At 33.7% G+C, this 18,036-nt stretch overlaps 1 protein-coding gene and 1 long non-coding RNA gene across 2 annotated transcripts in view; one reads left to right on the forward strand and one right to left on the reverse strand.

The window, feature by feature from the left end:
* Positions 1-18,036, reverse strand: part of LOC136800699 (uncharacterized) — a 164,801-nt gene that overhangs the window by 83,286 nt on the left and 63,479 nt on the right. The gene's annotated exons all lie outside the window — the stretch shown is intronic.
* LOC136800698 (uncharacterized) overlaps positions 6,844-18,036 on the forward strand; it is a 52,359-nt gene continuing 41,166 nt past the window's right edge. The window contains exons 1-6 of the mRNA XM_067057354.1: positions 6,844-7,208; positions 8,664-8,936; positions 12,891-13,163; positions 15,959-16,201; positions 17,063-17,284; positions 17,416-17,452. Coding sequence (XP_066913455.1) covers positions 6,872-7,208; positions 8,664-8,936; positions 12,891-13,163; positions 15,959-16,201; positions 17,063-17,284; positions 17,416-17,452 — 1,385 coding nt within the window. The 5' untranslated portion in view covers positions 6,844-6,871. The remainder of the gene's footprint in view (positions 7,209-8,663; positions 8,937-12,890; positions 13,164-15,958; positions 16,202-17,062; positions 17,285-17,415; positions 17,453-18,036) is intronic.

Consider the following 18,036-nt stretch of genomic DNA (forward strand, 5'->3'; position numbering starts at 1 on the left):
CAAATCCAATTTTTCATAATTTTGGCCCTAAAAGGATGAGAAATCTTGACTTTATTTAGAACTTTTGATGGTAGAGGAGATAAGCCCCTTTTAAAAAGAAGCAGACCAACACTGGGTCAGTGACATATCAAATTGCATCAGATTTATAAAATTGCTCCGAATTGTGATTTAAAATATTATATCAGTAAATATAATACCAAATAACAAATTTTCGTATGTATACCTGGACTTCGTAGATATAGGCTCAAAGCCCAACGTATCATAACAGGATGCCATCTCATTGACGTTGATTTTTTCAGCTTTGATGCTTTCAATTGCTGTTCCCAAAGCAGCTTCATCGGTGAGCCATCTGTAAATTCAAAATCAGGCTTAGATTCAACCATTTTATGCATAAATTCTGAAGTTGCCTGGTCTTTGATAAAAACACCATCTCTTTTCACCAACGTTTTAATCCTTTTTTCCAATCGTTTGATGCTCAACTTAAGTTTGGCATTCGGGCAAAATTATTTTAAAGGGAACCAGAGACCACCTTGATTTCAAAAGGATATTGTGCATAAAGTGGAGATTGTCATTGAATGATTTTGATTTCAGATGATAAACAATAAAAAATGCTGAAAAATGAGAGCTCATACAAGTCTGTAGCACTTGCGAAACTAAAGTTATGGCATTTTAAAGCTCAAAAACTGCCGATTTTTTCCATGAAACAGAGTGTCACCCAAAAATTTGCATTGTTAAAGTGGTTAATAAATTGACACTGACTGATGATTATGCTATCAAAGTCATGATTTTTAGCCATAGCAACGCTAACACTTTGAGAAAATCAAAAAGATTTTTGGTAACACTCAACCAATTTTTTAAATATATCATGAATGCGGTACACATGATATGAAACGGAATCGGCTGTAAAAATCTTATTCAACTTTAGAACCCTATAGAGGGTTAATGGAAAGGTTTTCAAGATGGATCAAATGCTTACATTTTGATACAAAGTTACTGTATCAGCTTAAAAAATGTTTGAGGTGATATGGTTAAGTGAAAATTTCATAATTTTTATTTCAGTAAAGTAAGGTAATTTTCCGTCATTCCGTAACCAAAAATGATTTCTCAATTAAAAACTAGTCTTCCCCCAATGGCAATTAATTTATGCCTGGTTTGAAAGTACTCAGTAAGAGGTAGAAACTTGCCAAATATTTTACTCTAAAAATGTTTCCTTAAAATTTTACAGCATTTTTAATTTTTCCGTCATTCCGTAACCAAGATTTTTGGAAAATAAAATCCTCAACCGTTCAATCCAGGGAAGGCCAAACATGCTGTAAATGAGTTTTCTTGATCAATTGTTGGCCTATGTTGGATTTTGAATAACTAAAACTGCGACATTCATTGTATTTTTTGTGATATGGCTGTGGCTGATTTTTAGGCTAAAAAGCTTTAATTTCAAGGCTTTTTAGCCTGAAAAATGGCAAAATCAAGTTTCGGAAGTGCTGTAGCTCTAAAACAACTGCAAATGAGTTTAAGATACTATGAGAAATGATACATATAAATTTGAAAATGTTTACTGAAAAAAAATTTTCAGCTCCCAGATGCACTTTTTGGTTCCCTTTAAAATAATTTTGCCCATTCTCTTGAGAGACATCACTCAACCTTATTTTCAATTGTTTCTTGGACAGTGAAGAATGGGGTCTTTTTGGTCTAGGCTTGGTTGACGTTAATGATGGTCGTTTTTCAAGTATCAACAACGATTTTCTTGCTACTGAGCATTTCTCACATCGTTCACTTGTAGCAGGTCCAAAAATCAGCCCAGGACAATCCTTGTGACGTATGGTTGGCTGGAGCTTTTCAAATGGTGTAAAATCTTTACACTCTAGCCGAGTGTTATCACGTTGGTCACTGTGACCTTCTTTACGTTTCTCTATAACCTTTGGAAAATCATAATTTCCTTCACAGATCCGAAATTCTCCAACAGTTTGAAAAAAGATTTCCACAGTGTTAACGGTGAGAGCTTTTGGTACATCAATATTTAAAGAGGCTATATCAATGTTTTGTTCAAAAATGGACATGGTCCATGAAAATTCACCCATCTTGTTTTTCTGCTGCTCAATAAATATAGTCAAGTCAACAAATGCAGGTGAAATAACTGCTTCATCTTTACCACCACGACGATCACATATACGTACAAATGTATGTTGTTTTAATTTTTCTGCATAAGAAAAGTTGAATTTTTTCCCAACTTCTATTATCTTTGCAAGAGTCAAAAATTCAATTGTGATTAATTTGAATTCACATGGCTCCATACTAAAACTGCAAACTTTGCAATCTGTGTCCGAATGATTTTCAAAAATAACTATACTTTGCAGATGGTGGTGGATTGGATTTTCGATGTTGATTTTCCTCATTTTACGTACACATTTACTGCAAAGATTTGGTGGATGCAATTCTCTCATATCCATTCCAATATCATAATTAAAAAAAGATTGTATTTCTCCTTTGAATTTGTGTGCAGGTAAAACATTCTTGTAGCCATATCCTGTCTTTACTTTACCACAACAAAGTCTACATGTCTCTTCAAGGTTTTTTATATGTTTTTCCATGTTTTTAAATCAACCCAAAACCAAATAATTCAACAAATAATTCATTAAACGACCATATACAAGCACAAGTGCGTTAGATTTGACTCGTGATGGTTTGATTGCAGCTTTATCATTACGCAACTGAATTTTCAAACCACGTGACTCTTTCAGGATTCTCCACGGCATTGGAGCAAACCACGTGATAATAAAAATTTTAAAAGATGCGACGTTGATGAAAGCAGAATCTCCTACATCTTTTCAAGATGGCGCTAGTAGAATTTTAATATTGCAAGGTGCAGTCAGAAAACTGCCAAGCCGCGTTGAGCCGCGACTCATACATTGCTATTTTTTACAAAAATTGAAAGAAGAATAGTTCAGTTTTATATATTTGGAAGGGCATTGCAAATGGGTGCATATTCATCGAGATATTTGTTTGGGAAACAGCTCAGAGGTTCTGATGAAAAAAACTGCACTATTTTGATTAAATTTTCCTATAAAAGAGCTTTCTTATAATAAAATTTGAACTAAACAAGCCTATAGACCTACCCTCTTTACTCAATAAAAAGTTTTAAAGTGTGGGAGCTAATAGCAGCAAAAATATTAAGGGAAAGGGTATTGACTTCAAGGTTAGTAGTTCCGCCTGTCATCCGCCATTTTTAATATCCGGTACAACACAGATCTGACGCTATTATGTTCGCAAATAAATAATTAGAACAATAGAAAAATTGGGCGCGGTCGCATTTTTACCTACCGGAAACATAATAGCGAGACTCCTAAATGGTGTATTTGATGAAATATGATTTCAATGATATTAGACTTTCTGAACATTATAAGCTAATCCTAGGGTTGGAAATTATTCGACTGCAACCCAAAATATAGGCTAAAATTTAGAGATCCATACTCTCTATTCAAACTTACACCACATAACCAACAATCCCATCAGAAGCTACTCATTGAGAGTATGGTATTTTTGACCCACTTTGAATTTATTAACATTAGGTTTGAGTTTCGTGCCAAAAAAGCCGTTGATAAAGGTTAGTCAATCAGATTCGCGCACTTCCAATCAAAACAATAATATATCACGTGATTTCAACAATTGTTTAACAGCCAATAGAATTCTGCGACCAGATTTGGCATCTTAAAAAAATACCCCGGCTGCTCTGTTATTTCTATATCATTATTCGTTTTAACTAAATACTATACTTCGAAACTACACTAAAAGAGTAGACGGGTCTCCCAGCTTGGCTAAAATTTGGCTAAAAATGAGATGACCTTCTCTTTGAAAACACCCCTGTCTCGTAGCCCCGGTGGAACTTTTTTCCTCAGTGGGGATAAAAATTGCTATTAAAATCCCAATTGGGATAGAAATTACATTGCTTCAAGGTTAAAAAATCCAGTGGAAATGGTTTTGGAGTGCAATTTTTAGACATCAAATTTCCCAGTGGGCTGAAATTCCAGAGGATTGTCCCACTGGGGACGAAATTTTGTCAAATTTTCCAGTGGAGATGGGATCCCAGTGGGTCTGCGACACAGGGGTGTTTGAAAGATTCAAATATTCTTAAAAACTCATCTGATGTGATTGATTCGTCGAAATATTCTATTTAGAAAACATCTTGTTTCTTTCTTGAATTTTTGGTCCTCTGCTAATTAGCCCAGCGCTAAGCGAGTGGGCCTTTCATCAGCATCTTTCCTTCTGTCCGTGTGTGTGCCCTTTTTTGGTGCGATTCAATCGAGGGCATTCGCACAAAATTTAATCGATTTGCTCGGGTTGTCTTAGGACATCTTCAACCACGGCTCTTTTGCTCTGAAACGAATCCAAGATGGCGCCTGAGATTTACGTTTTGGTTTTCAGTCAAATGTTTTGATTTCTTTATGGATTTAGAGACTTTATATAGGAAAGTTTACTGTTTCAAATGTTTTTTAATACACCTTTCCCGAATCGTTATTTAGGCTTTTTGACTTTTTTGTTTTAATGTTTGGATGTTTCTATTTACTTTCATAAAATTGTATGTCGCAAAAATAAACAAATAAAAAAAGAATTATGGAAAACGCACTTCCGGCTCTTGAGTTATTTTGATTTGAAATTTCCTTATAAACAATAGAATTACATGAAAACGAACGTGGCCGCTGTATGTTTTAATTTTTATAAAGGATTTCACCGTGAACAAAAACAGTCATAAAAATCTATAGGAAAAGCTTTTGAGCTCAAAATTTCAGCATGCACTTGTTTTTATAAGAGGAATACAAATATATACCTTATCGGGGAAAACTTCGTCGGGGAAAATTTTCGTCGGGGAAAATTTTCGTCGGGGAAAAATATTCGTCACTTGCTAAAATTTTCGTCACTTTTCCCCGACGAAAATTTTCCCTGGGGTATTTTTCAAACAAGAATTTTTTTTGCATCTATATTTATTTCATTCTTTAACAACATCTAATTCCATATTTTCATTAAACTCTATTTTTTCTTCGGCCTCGTCTTCGCTGGTTTCTTGTTCATTATCCGACTGTTCATCCTTGTTTGCTATGGATTCTTGAGGGCACTCTGGTTCAAGGCTTAGCACCTCAAAATGCACGTTTTCATCGTCTGTATCTTCGTCTTCACCGGCAACAATCCCCGTATATGTAAATGAATAGAAATTTTCGACAAATTGATCCATTGCATCCAATATGACTTTTTTAGGGCACAGAAATAATAGGGTTAACTTGCTTTACTTAAGAACGCTTATGGTGTCTTTTAATAACTTTCAAATCCCTCTGACAAACCCTTTAATCCATTTTTGTGACTTTCCATTGAAAAATATCATTGTCAGCGTGATTTTTCTTCAAAAAGTTTAATTTCAAAATAGGGTTTTTCGTCGGGGAAAATTTTCGTCAGGGAAAATTATTCGTCGGGGAAAGATTTCGTCGGGGAAAATTTTCGTCGGGGAAAAATATTCGTCACTTGGCCAAAATTTCGTCACTTTTCCCCGACGAAGTTTTCCCCGATAAGGTAGTTTTCAATATGGTTTGAAGAACTTCGAAAAATACCAAACAATTCGGGAAAGGTATGTAATACATTTGTTACATATTAACAAAAAACCTGGTATAACGATCGAAAAACCTGGTATAACAGTCGAAAAACCCAGTATAGCGTTTTTCAAACCTCGTATAACGAGGGCAAAACTCGGTATAATGTTCTTAAAACCTAGGATATCATTTTTCAAAAAATTAGCAACTACGGCAGTCGATTATCTAAATAATCTTAGTGTGCCCATGCATATGGAATACGATTGTCGCGCGATATAATGGCGCGAAAAATTAAACACATGCACTGTACTGCTCCAGGTTACATGTCATATGCATAGGTACATGGGTAAGGACCTATTACTGTCAAATGGAATAAATTAAACATTGCCCGAAATCTTCCACCTGGGCTTGTCAATGTATCTGTTCTTCTCTTTCGTGGCATGGCATTTGTTGGCTGTTCTTAAGTCTTTAAATCATCTACTCAGAACCATTACAAGTCTTGATGAAATAGGTATGTGAAATAATTAAAAATCTGTTAAAATTCCTGTCTTGTATTGGTACACGCGGAAGAGTGAAGTGAAGAGTAAAGAAATGCACGTGGGGAAAGGCACTGATCTCTATCTTAATCCATGAATCCTTAAAGATGCTTTAAAGTCCCGTAGTGGGTGATCCAATCCATTAGATTAAGATAGAGATCAGTCACAGTGGGAAAAGGTAAACAAAAGCTATAGTCGCACCAACCATGATAAAACATAGTCTGCGTTTTTTTCGACTGCCGTAAAAATCGCTACTAAATTATCGATTTACCAAGTTCTTTGAGCGTTATACTAGGTTTTTCATTCGTTATACCATAAACATATAAACGACTGGACATCCATCTCCTTTGTCTTTTTAAAGATAACACAGCTAGCTTCGTTGCCGCCTCTCGTTAAAAGTATCAAATGAAATAATAGATTTTGATGGTATACCTCTTGGGAATACCTTGCTAACAACGTCAAAATATACTGCAAACTCGTGAAAAAATTTGAAAATAATTTTTTTGTGCATTAGGAGTAATGTTCAAGCTCTATCAATCATTTTACCTAAACAATTCAAAGAAATGAAATTACAACGGAATATTGTCGGATTTTTTATAGCAATTTTGAAATACAGGCGGCAACGAAGCTCGCTTCAAAGAGACAATAAAAGATGGATGTCCAGTCGTTTATATGTTCATGCCTCTACTAATAATTACTTTTTTTTTTCACATAGTAAAAGTTCAATAAAGTTATTTGACGTCTACTGGACATTTGCATATTATGGTATTTCTATTTTCCTTAATAAAAAGGAATTGGTGCTGTATTAAAGTTACTACATGGTGGTACTATTTGGTTGTTGAACGGTCCTTTGGAAATACTAATCAAGGCAAAGGAGAAGTATGTGTCCGTCATGCCATTGCAACTGCTGTGCACCAATTTTTTTTCAACCAAGGAATCATTACTGATCAAAACTTCTTGCTTGGAGATTCTGTTAATCAGTTGGACGGGACTGACAGAACAATACCAATTGTTTATCATGGATGGAAGTCAAAATGTATGGATCAAGATTCCAATTTGTATTACGATTTTTATTGCAATGTAGAAAAAGTCGAAGATAGTAAGTAATCACTAAATTTGGTGTTTTATACATGAAACCATGTCAAAAATCGAAGTTCCTTCTAATGCTTGGGTATAAACGACATAGGAAGGCTTAAAACATCCAAAAAAATTAGTTGGTTGTACACTGTGTTCCTGAAGGGAGAACGCTGCGTTTATTTGCGTTGTAAATTTCATAATCTAGGTTTTAGTGTTCTGTAGGATTTAAGCTTTTAATTCAATTTGAACATCAGAATCAGAAAATTTTGATATGAATTCATGTATAAAACATCAAATTTTATCAATTTGTTCCAAAATTACGAGGTTTTTAAGTTTTGCCCGGAAAGCAAGAAACTTTCAATCTCCATAACTTTTGATGGGAACTTTTGATGATGCTTTATACCTTAATTTCCATCTATTGGCATATTTTTGATGACGTCATCTGGCAGGTGGCCAGATGGCAAAATTTGGTGTTACTGTACTGTTTGAAATTAAGTTTTAGACCCTCTGAGGATCATCTGTGCCTAATTTCAAGCTTCTATATCCATCTGAAGTATTTTTGTGCTAGCAGACACTTTAGCATTCACTGGCCATAAAGAGGAAAAAGTTATTAGAATTTTAACAATGATATTTTTGGACCTACCTGGAGGTCCTATAAATTAACAAACAAATTTTCGTTAGTTAGTTAGTTAGTTTTAGTTTTTTAGTTTTTTTGCTCGCAAATTTCAGCCAAAAAACAGCTAAAAAAAGGGTTTTTTGGAGATTTTCTTAAAAAAAATTTTCGCCTTAAAAAGCAAATCTTTATCCATATGAATCACTATTTATAAGTATGGATTAATGTTCTTAACGTAATTACTCGAGTTCTAAAAAACAAGATAGATGTATATTTTTGCACTAAAATTCGTAATTTCAAAGAATATTTGTGCTTATTAGGCATGAAATATTGGTTACAGCTTGACGTGTTTTTCAAAAGCAATTCGGCCAAACTCGATCCTTTTATAAGCACACTTACCAATTATTTAGTTATTAAATATTATTAAATTATTTAAATATTATAAAGTATTATTATTATTTTTTCAAACGTCCTTTTCAATAGACGTCCTTTTCAATAGACGTCCTTTCAGCCAATAGATGTTATACTTTCAGCTAACTGAAAAATATCTAATTTTATTATCAGGTAGGTCTATATAAGTATAGCTTGTTATTTTAAGAAAGGGGTTTTTAGAATTGCCTCCCCAGTTTGCTCAGATTGCCCGATTTTGGTAAACCCACCACCCTACTTTTGACAAGGCCCGACAACAAAAAATTGGTTCCTGACAGGGCCCATTTTTCAAACTCCAAGTAACCCTATCCTGGATTTTGACTAAAATTTACTGTATAATATGTTGTTTTGGCGAAAACCTTTTGGCCCATGTTGTATTAAACATTGAAGACTGAACAGGACATGAATAAGGTTGTATTTCAATTTACTTTATAGAAAATGACAAATCAAAGTCTCGGATATCCCTTCAAGAACGTAACAAACTAACAATAACATGGAATCGTGTAAATTGGATAGTCATTTATGCTTCATATATTTTTCTGGCGAATTTGTTATTCAAAGAAGTAGGAGAATGTGTGAAATATGATGATTGTGGTCTGGAGAAATTTTATTCAATTCATTCTCCCTTGGTTATATTCTTGGTCTTGTTCATCACCATTTGGGCTCTTGACTACAACTTGCCTTTCATACATCCTAAATTCTTGAAAGGTAAGTTCTTCAAATCTTTCTTTTTCTACGGTTAATAATAAAATGTGTGTAGAATAGGTGTTTTCAATCGTTCGTATTCACCATAGTGGATCAGTTCTCCCAGGAAAATTTTATTGCCAGGTTTTAAAACCACCCCTTAACCACCACCACCTTTCGCCTTAAAAAGAGATATTAACCCTTGAAAACCGTGTTTTTCAGCCAGAAAGAGCTATTTTGTCCAGTTTTTGCACTTTTTGAAGCTCAATATCTCGAGTTAGGTACTGAAATCACCTATACTTGCAATATATCTCTAATCCTAATTTTCTGAGAGCTTTTTAGAAATATACAACAGGTCTCCGTTTTCTCGAGCTAAATTTTTCATTAATTTTTAACCCTATGATTTTTGCCTGAGACCGTCATATTTGTCCGAAAATCACACCAAAGTGTCCGAAAAAAATTGGAAACATAGTAATTTCGATTCCCCTACTCCTTAGCTTTCCAAAAATGTATAACAAGTGCTTCTAACAAAACAGTCGAGTGATTTTACAAAATGCCCTTTACTAATGTATAAAACATAAAATTTTATCAATTTGTTCCAAAATTACGAGGTTTTTAAGTTTTGCCTGGAAAGCAAGAAACTTTCAATCTCCATAACTTTTGATGGGAACTTTTGATGATGCTTTATACCTTAATTTCCATCTATTGGCATATTTTTGATGACGTCATCTGGCAGGTGGCCAGGTGGCAAAATTTGGTGTTACTGTACTGTTTGAAATTAAGTTTTAGACCCTCTGAGGATCAAATGTGCCTAATTTCAAGCTTCTATCACCATCTGAAGTATTTTTGTGCTAGCAGACACTATAGCATTTACTACCCATAAAGAGGAGAAAGTTATTAGAATTTTAACAATGATATTTTTGGACCTACCTGGAGGTCCTATAAATTAACAAACAAATTTTCGTTAGTTAGTTAGTTTTAGTTTTTTAGTTTTTTTGCTCGCAAATTTCAGCCAAAAAACAGCTAAAAAAAGGGTTCTTTGGAGATTTTCTCAAAAAAAAATTTTCGTCTTAAAAAGCAAATCTTTATCCATATGAATCACTATTTATAAGTATGGATTAATGTTATTAACGTAATTACTCGAGTTCTAGAAAACAAGATAGATATATTTTTGCACTAAAATTCGTAATTTCAAAGAATATTTGTGCTTATTAGGCATGAAATATTGGTTACAACTTGATGTGTTTTTCAAAAGCAATTCGGCAAAACACGATCCTTTTATAAGCACACTTACCAACTATTTAGTTATTAAATATTACTAGCCATAGCTTTCACTAACTGCCACCCGCTAGTACAAATGCTTGTAAAAACTAATTAATGCTAATTAAGGCTTTTTAATGCTTTATAGCAAAAGTTTGGAAATGATTTGGAATAGTTAGAATGATTCTTCTCAACAGCATTTTTTTTGAGATATCAATGAATAAGCTAACATAAATGAAACATATCTTTTTTCTAAAAATGTGAATTACTTTTTACAAAGAATGAAATACAAATCTTAAAACATTCATTTGGAAAAGTGTACAAGTAGAATCAATTACAGATACTAAACCAGTCAAAAGACATGCAACTATATTTATTTCAACCAATTTGAAATATAAATGAAACATAGTAGAACTAAACAGCATAAGAAATGCTATGAACCAGAAACATAACGAACAGGAACTAAAAATTGACAGGTAACAACGTACTTAGGAGTTTTTCCAACTGTTTAATTTAACAAAGGATATCGTGATCCAAAATTGTTTACATTAAATGGATTTACCAGTAATTTAGAAGCTGTAACGGTGTCGTGTAAAGGATGGAAGATGATAGAACGTAACGTGGTAATAGTATCAGTAACGAGGCAATATTGGTGAGCAGGAAGCAGGTACTAACAGGAAATGGCGTACATTCAGGACTTTTTCCAACGGCATGATAAGGGATCTCATGGACAAAATTGTCTACATTAAAAAGATATGCCAGTTATCTTGCAGTTGTAACACAGCAATATCGTGTAGAAGGATGGAAAATCATGACGTAACGTGGTAATAGTAGCAGTAACGAGGTAATAATGCGTTGTTAAGGTAAACGAATCCACATTCATATAATATAATAAGCTTAAATGGAAAATAAAAAACATGAAATCAGATTCTATATAATGAGTGTACTGAAATTTCCTTAAAATAGTACACAAAAAGTTCTTTCAATTTTCGATAATAATTTCCCAAACAGTGCCTGGTAAGTGTCAACAAGAACAAACGCTTAACATAAAACTGCATAATAGATCTATAAAAGCAAGCACACTTAATGAAAAAAATGTACTTACTGTGTCAAATTACTATAATACAGGATCTGTATGTATTCTTTTTGGGAGTAGAGTCTGCTGAATGACGATTGTTGAATTATTTAGTTACAGCGAATTCAATTCCCAACAATAATCACTTTTGTCCATATTCATTCATTGTTCTACTATTAATACTAGTAATCGTATGGTTTGGAGTGCAATTAACGATTAATCACGAGTAACAAAGGAGAAAAGAGTGATTTGCACGAGTCCTAAGGACGAGTGCAAATTACGGTATTTTCTCCTTTGTTACGAGTGATTAATCGTTAATTGCACGACAAAACATACGATTCCGAGGTAATCGTCAGTAAATAATCATTTGTAAATCATAGTTTTTTTTGTAAACATTTGAAAACTTCCTTTTTTTCTTTAGTTTAAAAAGAAAACATTGAAGTGTAATTTTTCCGTGTTTTCAATTAAAAAAAGCTATTGTAACGTAACATTTCTTTGTTCTTTTTTATATTGAAGAAAAAAAATGTCTTTGTTTTTTACTATATAGTAAAAAAAAATCTCTGACACAGAGAAAAGAATAAGGGGACAAAAGTGTCCCCCCACCGAAGAGTGCAAAAAGTGGTAATAGTGCAATTAACGATTAATCGCACTCCTCTAAACCAATCAGATTCGAGTAATTTTGCACGGCTGACGATTATCATTTTAATCATTGTTCATTATTGTTCTGTGGTAAAAATTAAACATCAATTCGTTCACATTATTGTAATCACTTAGAACTTGGAAGTAATAAATGTAAATTCAAATCAATAAAATAAAATTTGTACAAAATCATAAAGTATCTCAAAGTCACAAATAATGAGTCTTGACTGCAGGAGAGACTACTTGCAACTTGTTTTTAAATTCTTCCAGAAATTTCCACGCATCTACATCTTCTTCCTTTCCTGAATGTTAACAAATTGGACAAATTTTATATATAAGCGGATAGGAAGAAATGAAAACCCGCCCTAAAAAGCAGTGTAAAATTCCCGCGGCGCTTGACGTAAAAAATAAAAGCCGTCCTGGAAAAAAACAAACAATACCTAACATTCACGGAAAAGACTAACTACGGATAGGCTTGCGCGACAACAACAAAACAAAAATCCGAGATTCCAGTCCAACAATCCTTGCGCCTGAAGTTATGAGTGCCTCCTCACTCGCTGACGCTCGTTGCAGGGGCAATTAAATTATTTAAATATTATAAAGTATTATTATTATTTTTTCAAACGTCCTTTTCAATAGACGTCCTTTCCGCCAATAGATGTTATACTTTCAGCTAACTGAAAAATGTCTAATTTTATTATCAGGTAGGTCTATATAAGTATAGCTTGTTATTTTATAAAAGGGGTTTTTAGAATTGCCTCCCCAGTTTGCTCAGATTGCCCGATTTTGGTAAACCCACCACCCTACTTTTGACAAGGCCCGACAACAAAAAATTGGTTCCTGACAGGGCCCATTTTTCAAACTCCAAGTAACTCTATCCTGGATTTTGACTAAAATTTACTGTATAATATGTTGTTTTGGAGAAAACCTTTTGGCCCATGTTGTATTAAACATTGAAGACTGAACAGGGCATGAATAAGGTTGTATTTCAATTTACTTTACAGAAAATTACGAATCAAAGTCTCGGATATCCCTTCAAGAACGTAACAAACTAACAATAACATGGATTCGTGTAAATTGGATAGTCATTTATGCTTTATATATTTGTCTGGCTGTTTTGTTATTCAAAGAAGTAGGAGAATGTGTGAAATATGATGATTGTGGTCTGGAGAAATTTTATTCAATTCATTCTCCCTTGGTTATATTCTTGGTCTTGTTCATCACCATTTGGGCTCTTGACTACAACTTGCCTTTCATACATCCTAAATTCTTGAAAGGTAAGTTCTTCAAATCTTTCTTTTTCTACGGTTAATAATAAAATGTGTGTAGAATAGGTGTTTTCAATCGTTCGTATTCACCATAGTGGATCAGTTCTCCCAGGAAAATTTTATTGCCAGGTTTTAAAACCACCCCTTAACCACCACCACCTTTCGCCTTAAAAAGAGATATTAACCCTTGAAAACCGTGTTTTTCAGCCAGAAACAGCTATTTTGTCCAGTTTTTGCGCTTTTTGAAGCTCAATATTTCGAGTTAGGTACTGAAATCACCTATACTTGCAATATATCTCTAATCCTAATTTTCTGGGAGCTTTTTAGAAGTATACAACAGGTCTCCCTTTCTCGAGCTAAATTTTCATTAATTTTTAACCCTATGATTTTTGCCTGAGACCGTCATATTTGTCCGAAAATTACACCAAAGTGTCCGAAAAAAAAATTGGAAACATAGTAATTTCGATTCCCCTACTCCTTAGCTTTCCAAAAATGTATAACAAGTGCTTCTAACAAAACAGTCGAGCGATTTTACAAAATGCCCTTTACTAATGTATAAAACATAAAATTTTATCAATTTGTTCCAAAATTACGAGGATTTTAAGTTTTGCCTGGAAAGCAAGAAACTTTCAATCTCCATAACTTTTGATGGGAACTTTTGATGATGCTTTATACCTTAATTTCCATCTATTGGCATATTTTTGATGACGTCATCTGGCAGGTGGCCAGGTGGCAAAATTTGGTGTTACTGTACTGTTTGAAATTAAGTTTTAGACCCTCTGAGGATCATCTGTGCCTAATTTCAAGCTTCTATCACCATCTGAAGTATTTTTGTGCAAGCAGACACTATAGCATTCACTAGCCATAAAGAGGAGAAAGTTATTAGAATTTTAACAATGATATTTTTGGACCTACCTGGAGGTCCTATAAATTAACAAACAAATTTTCGTTTGTTAGTTAGTTAGTTTTAGTTTTTTAGTTTTTTTTGCTCGCAAATTTCAGCCAAAAAACAGCTAAAAAAAGGGTATTTTGGAGATTTTCTCAAAAAAAAATTTTCGTCTTAAAAAGCAAATCTTTATCCATATGAATCACTATTTATAAGTATGGATTAATGTTATTAACGTAATTACTCGAGTTCTAGAAAACAAGATTTTTGCATCCGAGATTCCAGTCCAACAATCCTTGCACCTGAAGTTATGAGTCAGCCCCGGTGACCTTTCAAATCGGTTCCGCGATTTTTTTTCCAGCAGCAGCGCATTTGGACTTGTTTTTTAAATCCGATTTCGGATTATTTTCGGAAAACAAGTCATCGGTAAAAATTTGGCGCGAAAAATATTTTCTATTGGAAGAGAAAAGAAACACGTCACTTCATTTATTTATTATTAAGATTTGCGCATGATATCAGAATAAAAAAAGAGAAGAAAGTAGTGAAAATGAAAATTTTTTGTTTATTCAATAAATTGAAAGAAGCTATTGCATTGTAAATAAATAGAGAGTATAAAAGAAAGTTTTTTATGATTGGTTTTGAGGCTTTCTTGTGTGGAGAGAGTTTTTGTGTGTTAGAAAGCAGAGAAACGAACGTCAAAAAGTGTGGTGTAACATTAACAGAAATTTGGAATCATCATAACTTTCGATTGAGTTATCGAAACTGGACGGAATTTTCGACGCAGCTTCCTCAATATAAAATGCCCCTACTCATTCACATTATACTAGGGGCCTACTTGGTTCAACACGTCATTTAAATCAATCTGACAAATGTGACGAAAGCTGCAGTGAACAGTGAACATCTAAAGCGACCGCGCCTCGAATATACTTTCTCAGAGAAAAACGAACAGGTTTAAGACATTCTAACGAACAGATTTAGGTGAAATTTCCCGGGGGGTTTATTTAGGCAAAATGGATGCGAACCATAAGGGTACCTTTTTGCGGGCCTCAAAAGTCTCTCAGAGGGGTGCAAATTCATAAGTTAGTCTCTAAAAGGGTCCCAAAATCACGAAAATCGAAAATTTTTCTCTAAAAAGGACACGATTTCCAGAAATTTTGACCAAAATTTGGTGAAAATCAAACCAAAATTTGGAAAAAATCTACCAAAATTTTAGGAAAGTCTCTCAAAGGGTCCAAAATCATCAAAATTTTGTCTCTCAAAGGGTCGAATTTCGGCTCGGACACCCGTCACCTCGTAAACCTAGTAAAATGTGAAAGGTGAAATTCCAACATCTATCCCATGTCCACTTTGGACAAATCCAACTTTGTGTTAAACATTTTTTCGTCTGAAGTTTCAGCCAAAATGAGCTCTTCAACCTCTTTGACTTTAACAACGAATTAGGTTTCTTGATTGTACTTCCTTCTAATCGTTTTAAGCTTATTGGGCTGACCTTCCAGCGCAGCTGGTTTATTATTTTTTCAAACGTCCTTTTCAATAGACGTCCTTTTCAATAGACGTCCTTTCAGCCAATAGATGTTATACTTTCAGCTAACTGAAAAATGTCTAATTTTATTATCAGGTAGGTCTATTTAAGTATAGCTTGTTATTTTATAAAAGGGGTTTTTAGAATTGCCTCCCCAGTTTGCTCAGATTGCCCGATTTTGGTAAACCCACCACTCTACTTTTGACAAGGCCCGACAACAAAAAATTGGTTCCTGACAGGGCCCATTTTTCAAACTCCAAGTAACTCTATCCTGGATTTTGACTAAAATTTACTGTATAATATGTTGTTTTGGAGAAAACCTTTTGGCCCATGTTGTATTAAACATTGAAGACTGAACAGGACATGAATAAGGTTGTATTTCAATTTACTTTATAGAAAATGACGAATCAAAGTCTCGGATATCCCTTCAAGAACGTAACAAACTAACAATAACATGGATTCGTGTAAATTGGATAGTCATTTATGCTTTATATATTTGTCTGGCGGTTTTGTTATTCAAAGAAGTAGGAGAATGTGTGAAATATGATGATTGTGGTCTGGTTATATTCTTGGTCTTGTTCATCACCATTTGGGCTCTTGACTACAACTTGCCTTTCATACATCCTAAATTCTTGAAAGGTAAGTTCTTCAAATCTTTCTTTTTCTACGGTTAATAATAAAATGTGTGTAGAATAGGTGTTTTCTGTCGTTCGTATTCACCATAGTGGATCAGTTCTCCCAGGAAAATTTTATTGCCAGGTTTTAAATCCACCCCTTAACCACTATCACCTTTCTGTAGGACCCCCCCCCCCTAATAGTAACAATAAGTATTGCAATAGTAAAATTACCTAATCCCAAAGTAAAAAGATATTACCCCTTTTCGAAAATTCTCCCCCCTCCCTCACATAATTTTCATTATTTCTTTACCACATACTCTTTGTCAAAAATTTCACAAAAAATTCCCCAACAAAAGAGGGGAAAAATTCTGTACCAAAGCACAAATAAATAAGTACACTTTCACGAATCTAGCTCCTTCAAATTTGTCATGGGTCTATTATGGTTAGCTCTTATAAATTTTAGGGGTAGAAAAAGGAATATAAATGATAATATTGTAAAGCATTTGAACCAAAACAATTGAGAAATTGTTTGCATTAATGCAATGACTGTTTACTAACATCAGAATACAAAAATGACTTCAAACCGTCATAGTAAACGAGTATGAAATTGAGCAATAGATCTTATTACAAAAACACTTCAAGGAGGTATAGAGGTCTGGATATTGAATGATCTGGATTTTTTTCGTAAGATTCGTGGCTATAAATACCAAATTCTTTAATTTATATGAGATACGATAAATATTTTGTCTTAAATCTATATGCTATTAAAGTTAGATTTCCTCCTTTAAAAGGGACGGTTCACACAATGACACCAGCATTTTTGAAGAATATACAAACTTTGATTTGAAGTAAAATATTATACGTTTGTCGTTTTCTTATTTAGATAGAAGAGCTTTGGACCAATACTTGCTAGTATATAGAACGGACGTTTCGAATCACAGTCTTCACTGTGTTTACATCAGCTCAATTGTCGACCGCAATGGGGGGAAATATAATTGTATCAACAGCTGGGGAGATGACCAACGTTACCCGCAGATCCCAGTGGAGCAAGAGGGAAACGAACTCTGGAGAGTCAAAGTTCATTATGTTAGCAGTTCCTCTAAAGGTAAAACGTGAATTTCATCTTTCACCTGCTTAAAGAATTGTTGTTTTTGCCCATTTAGATCTCTTGTTGAAGAGAACATCTATAACATAGATTTAGATTGTTTTTCTAATTTCCTTCCTTTTGTTTTTCAGCCTATAAATTTGGGGATAAAGGAAACCAGAAAGAAAGGTATGAAATTTTCGATGAAATCTTTCCACAAATTTTCTACTTTTATTTTCTGAACGCTCCTAAAGCATAAAGTCGTTTCGTTCTAAAAGTTTGTTTTGCTTTCCATTTTCCAACAATTTCTTTAATTCTAAAATATTATCGTTGAAAAGACAATTCAAAACACTATAATTTCTGAGAAAAATAATTTAAAAAGTTTCATGAAAAAAATGAAGAAGGAAAAATGATGCTAGAAACTTCATTTTTGGGTACATACAGTATGTGGCCCCCAAAACGTCTATCCAAATTGAAATCTTTCTAGTGAATTCAGAAAATAGGGAAAGTGAAAAATTTTACTTGTGAATTAAGTTTCAACATGTCTAGTTTCTTTCCCAAAAGATAATTTTCTTAGAATAAAAGTTTTTGTATGATATTTTTTCAGTCAAAGTTGAGTCACGGGTAGAACCCGAAGAACGGGTTTGAATGTTAATAATGAAAAATCCGAAAAATACACCATAATTGTGAAGTCATTGAGTTAAAAATTCATACCAATCGTGCAAATTGTGATAAAAGCGTGAAATTTGGTACAGAGGTCAATAGTGATCATT

Source organism: Clytia hemisphaerica, unplaced genomic scaffold (assembly GCF_902728285.1).
Source record: "Clytia hemisphaerica strain Z4C2 unplaced genomic scaffold, Clytia hemisphaerica genome assembly, whole genome shotgun sequence".
NCBI lineage: Eukaryota > Metazoa > Cnidaria > Hydrozoa > Leptothecata > Clytiidae > Clytia > Clytia hemisphaerica.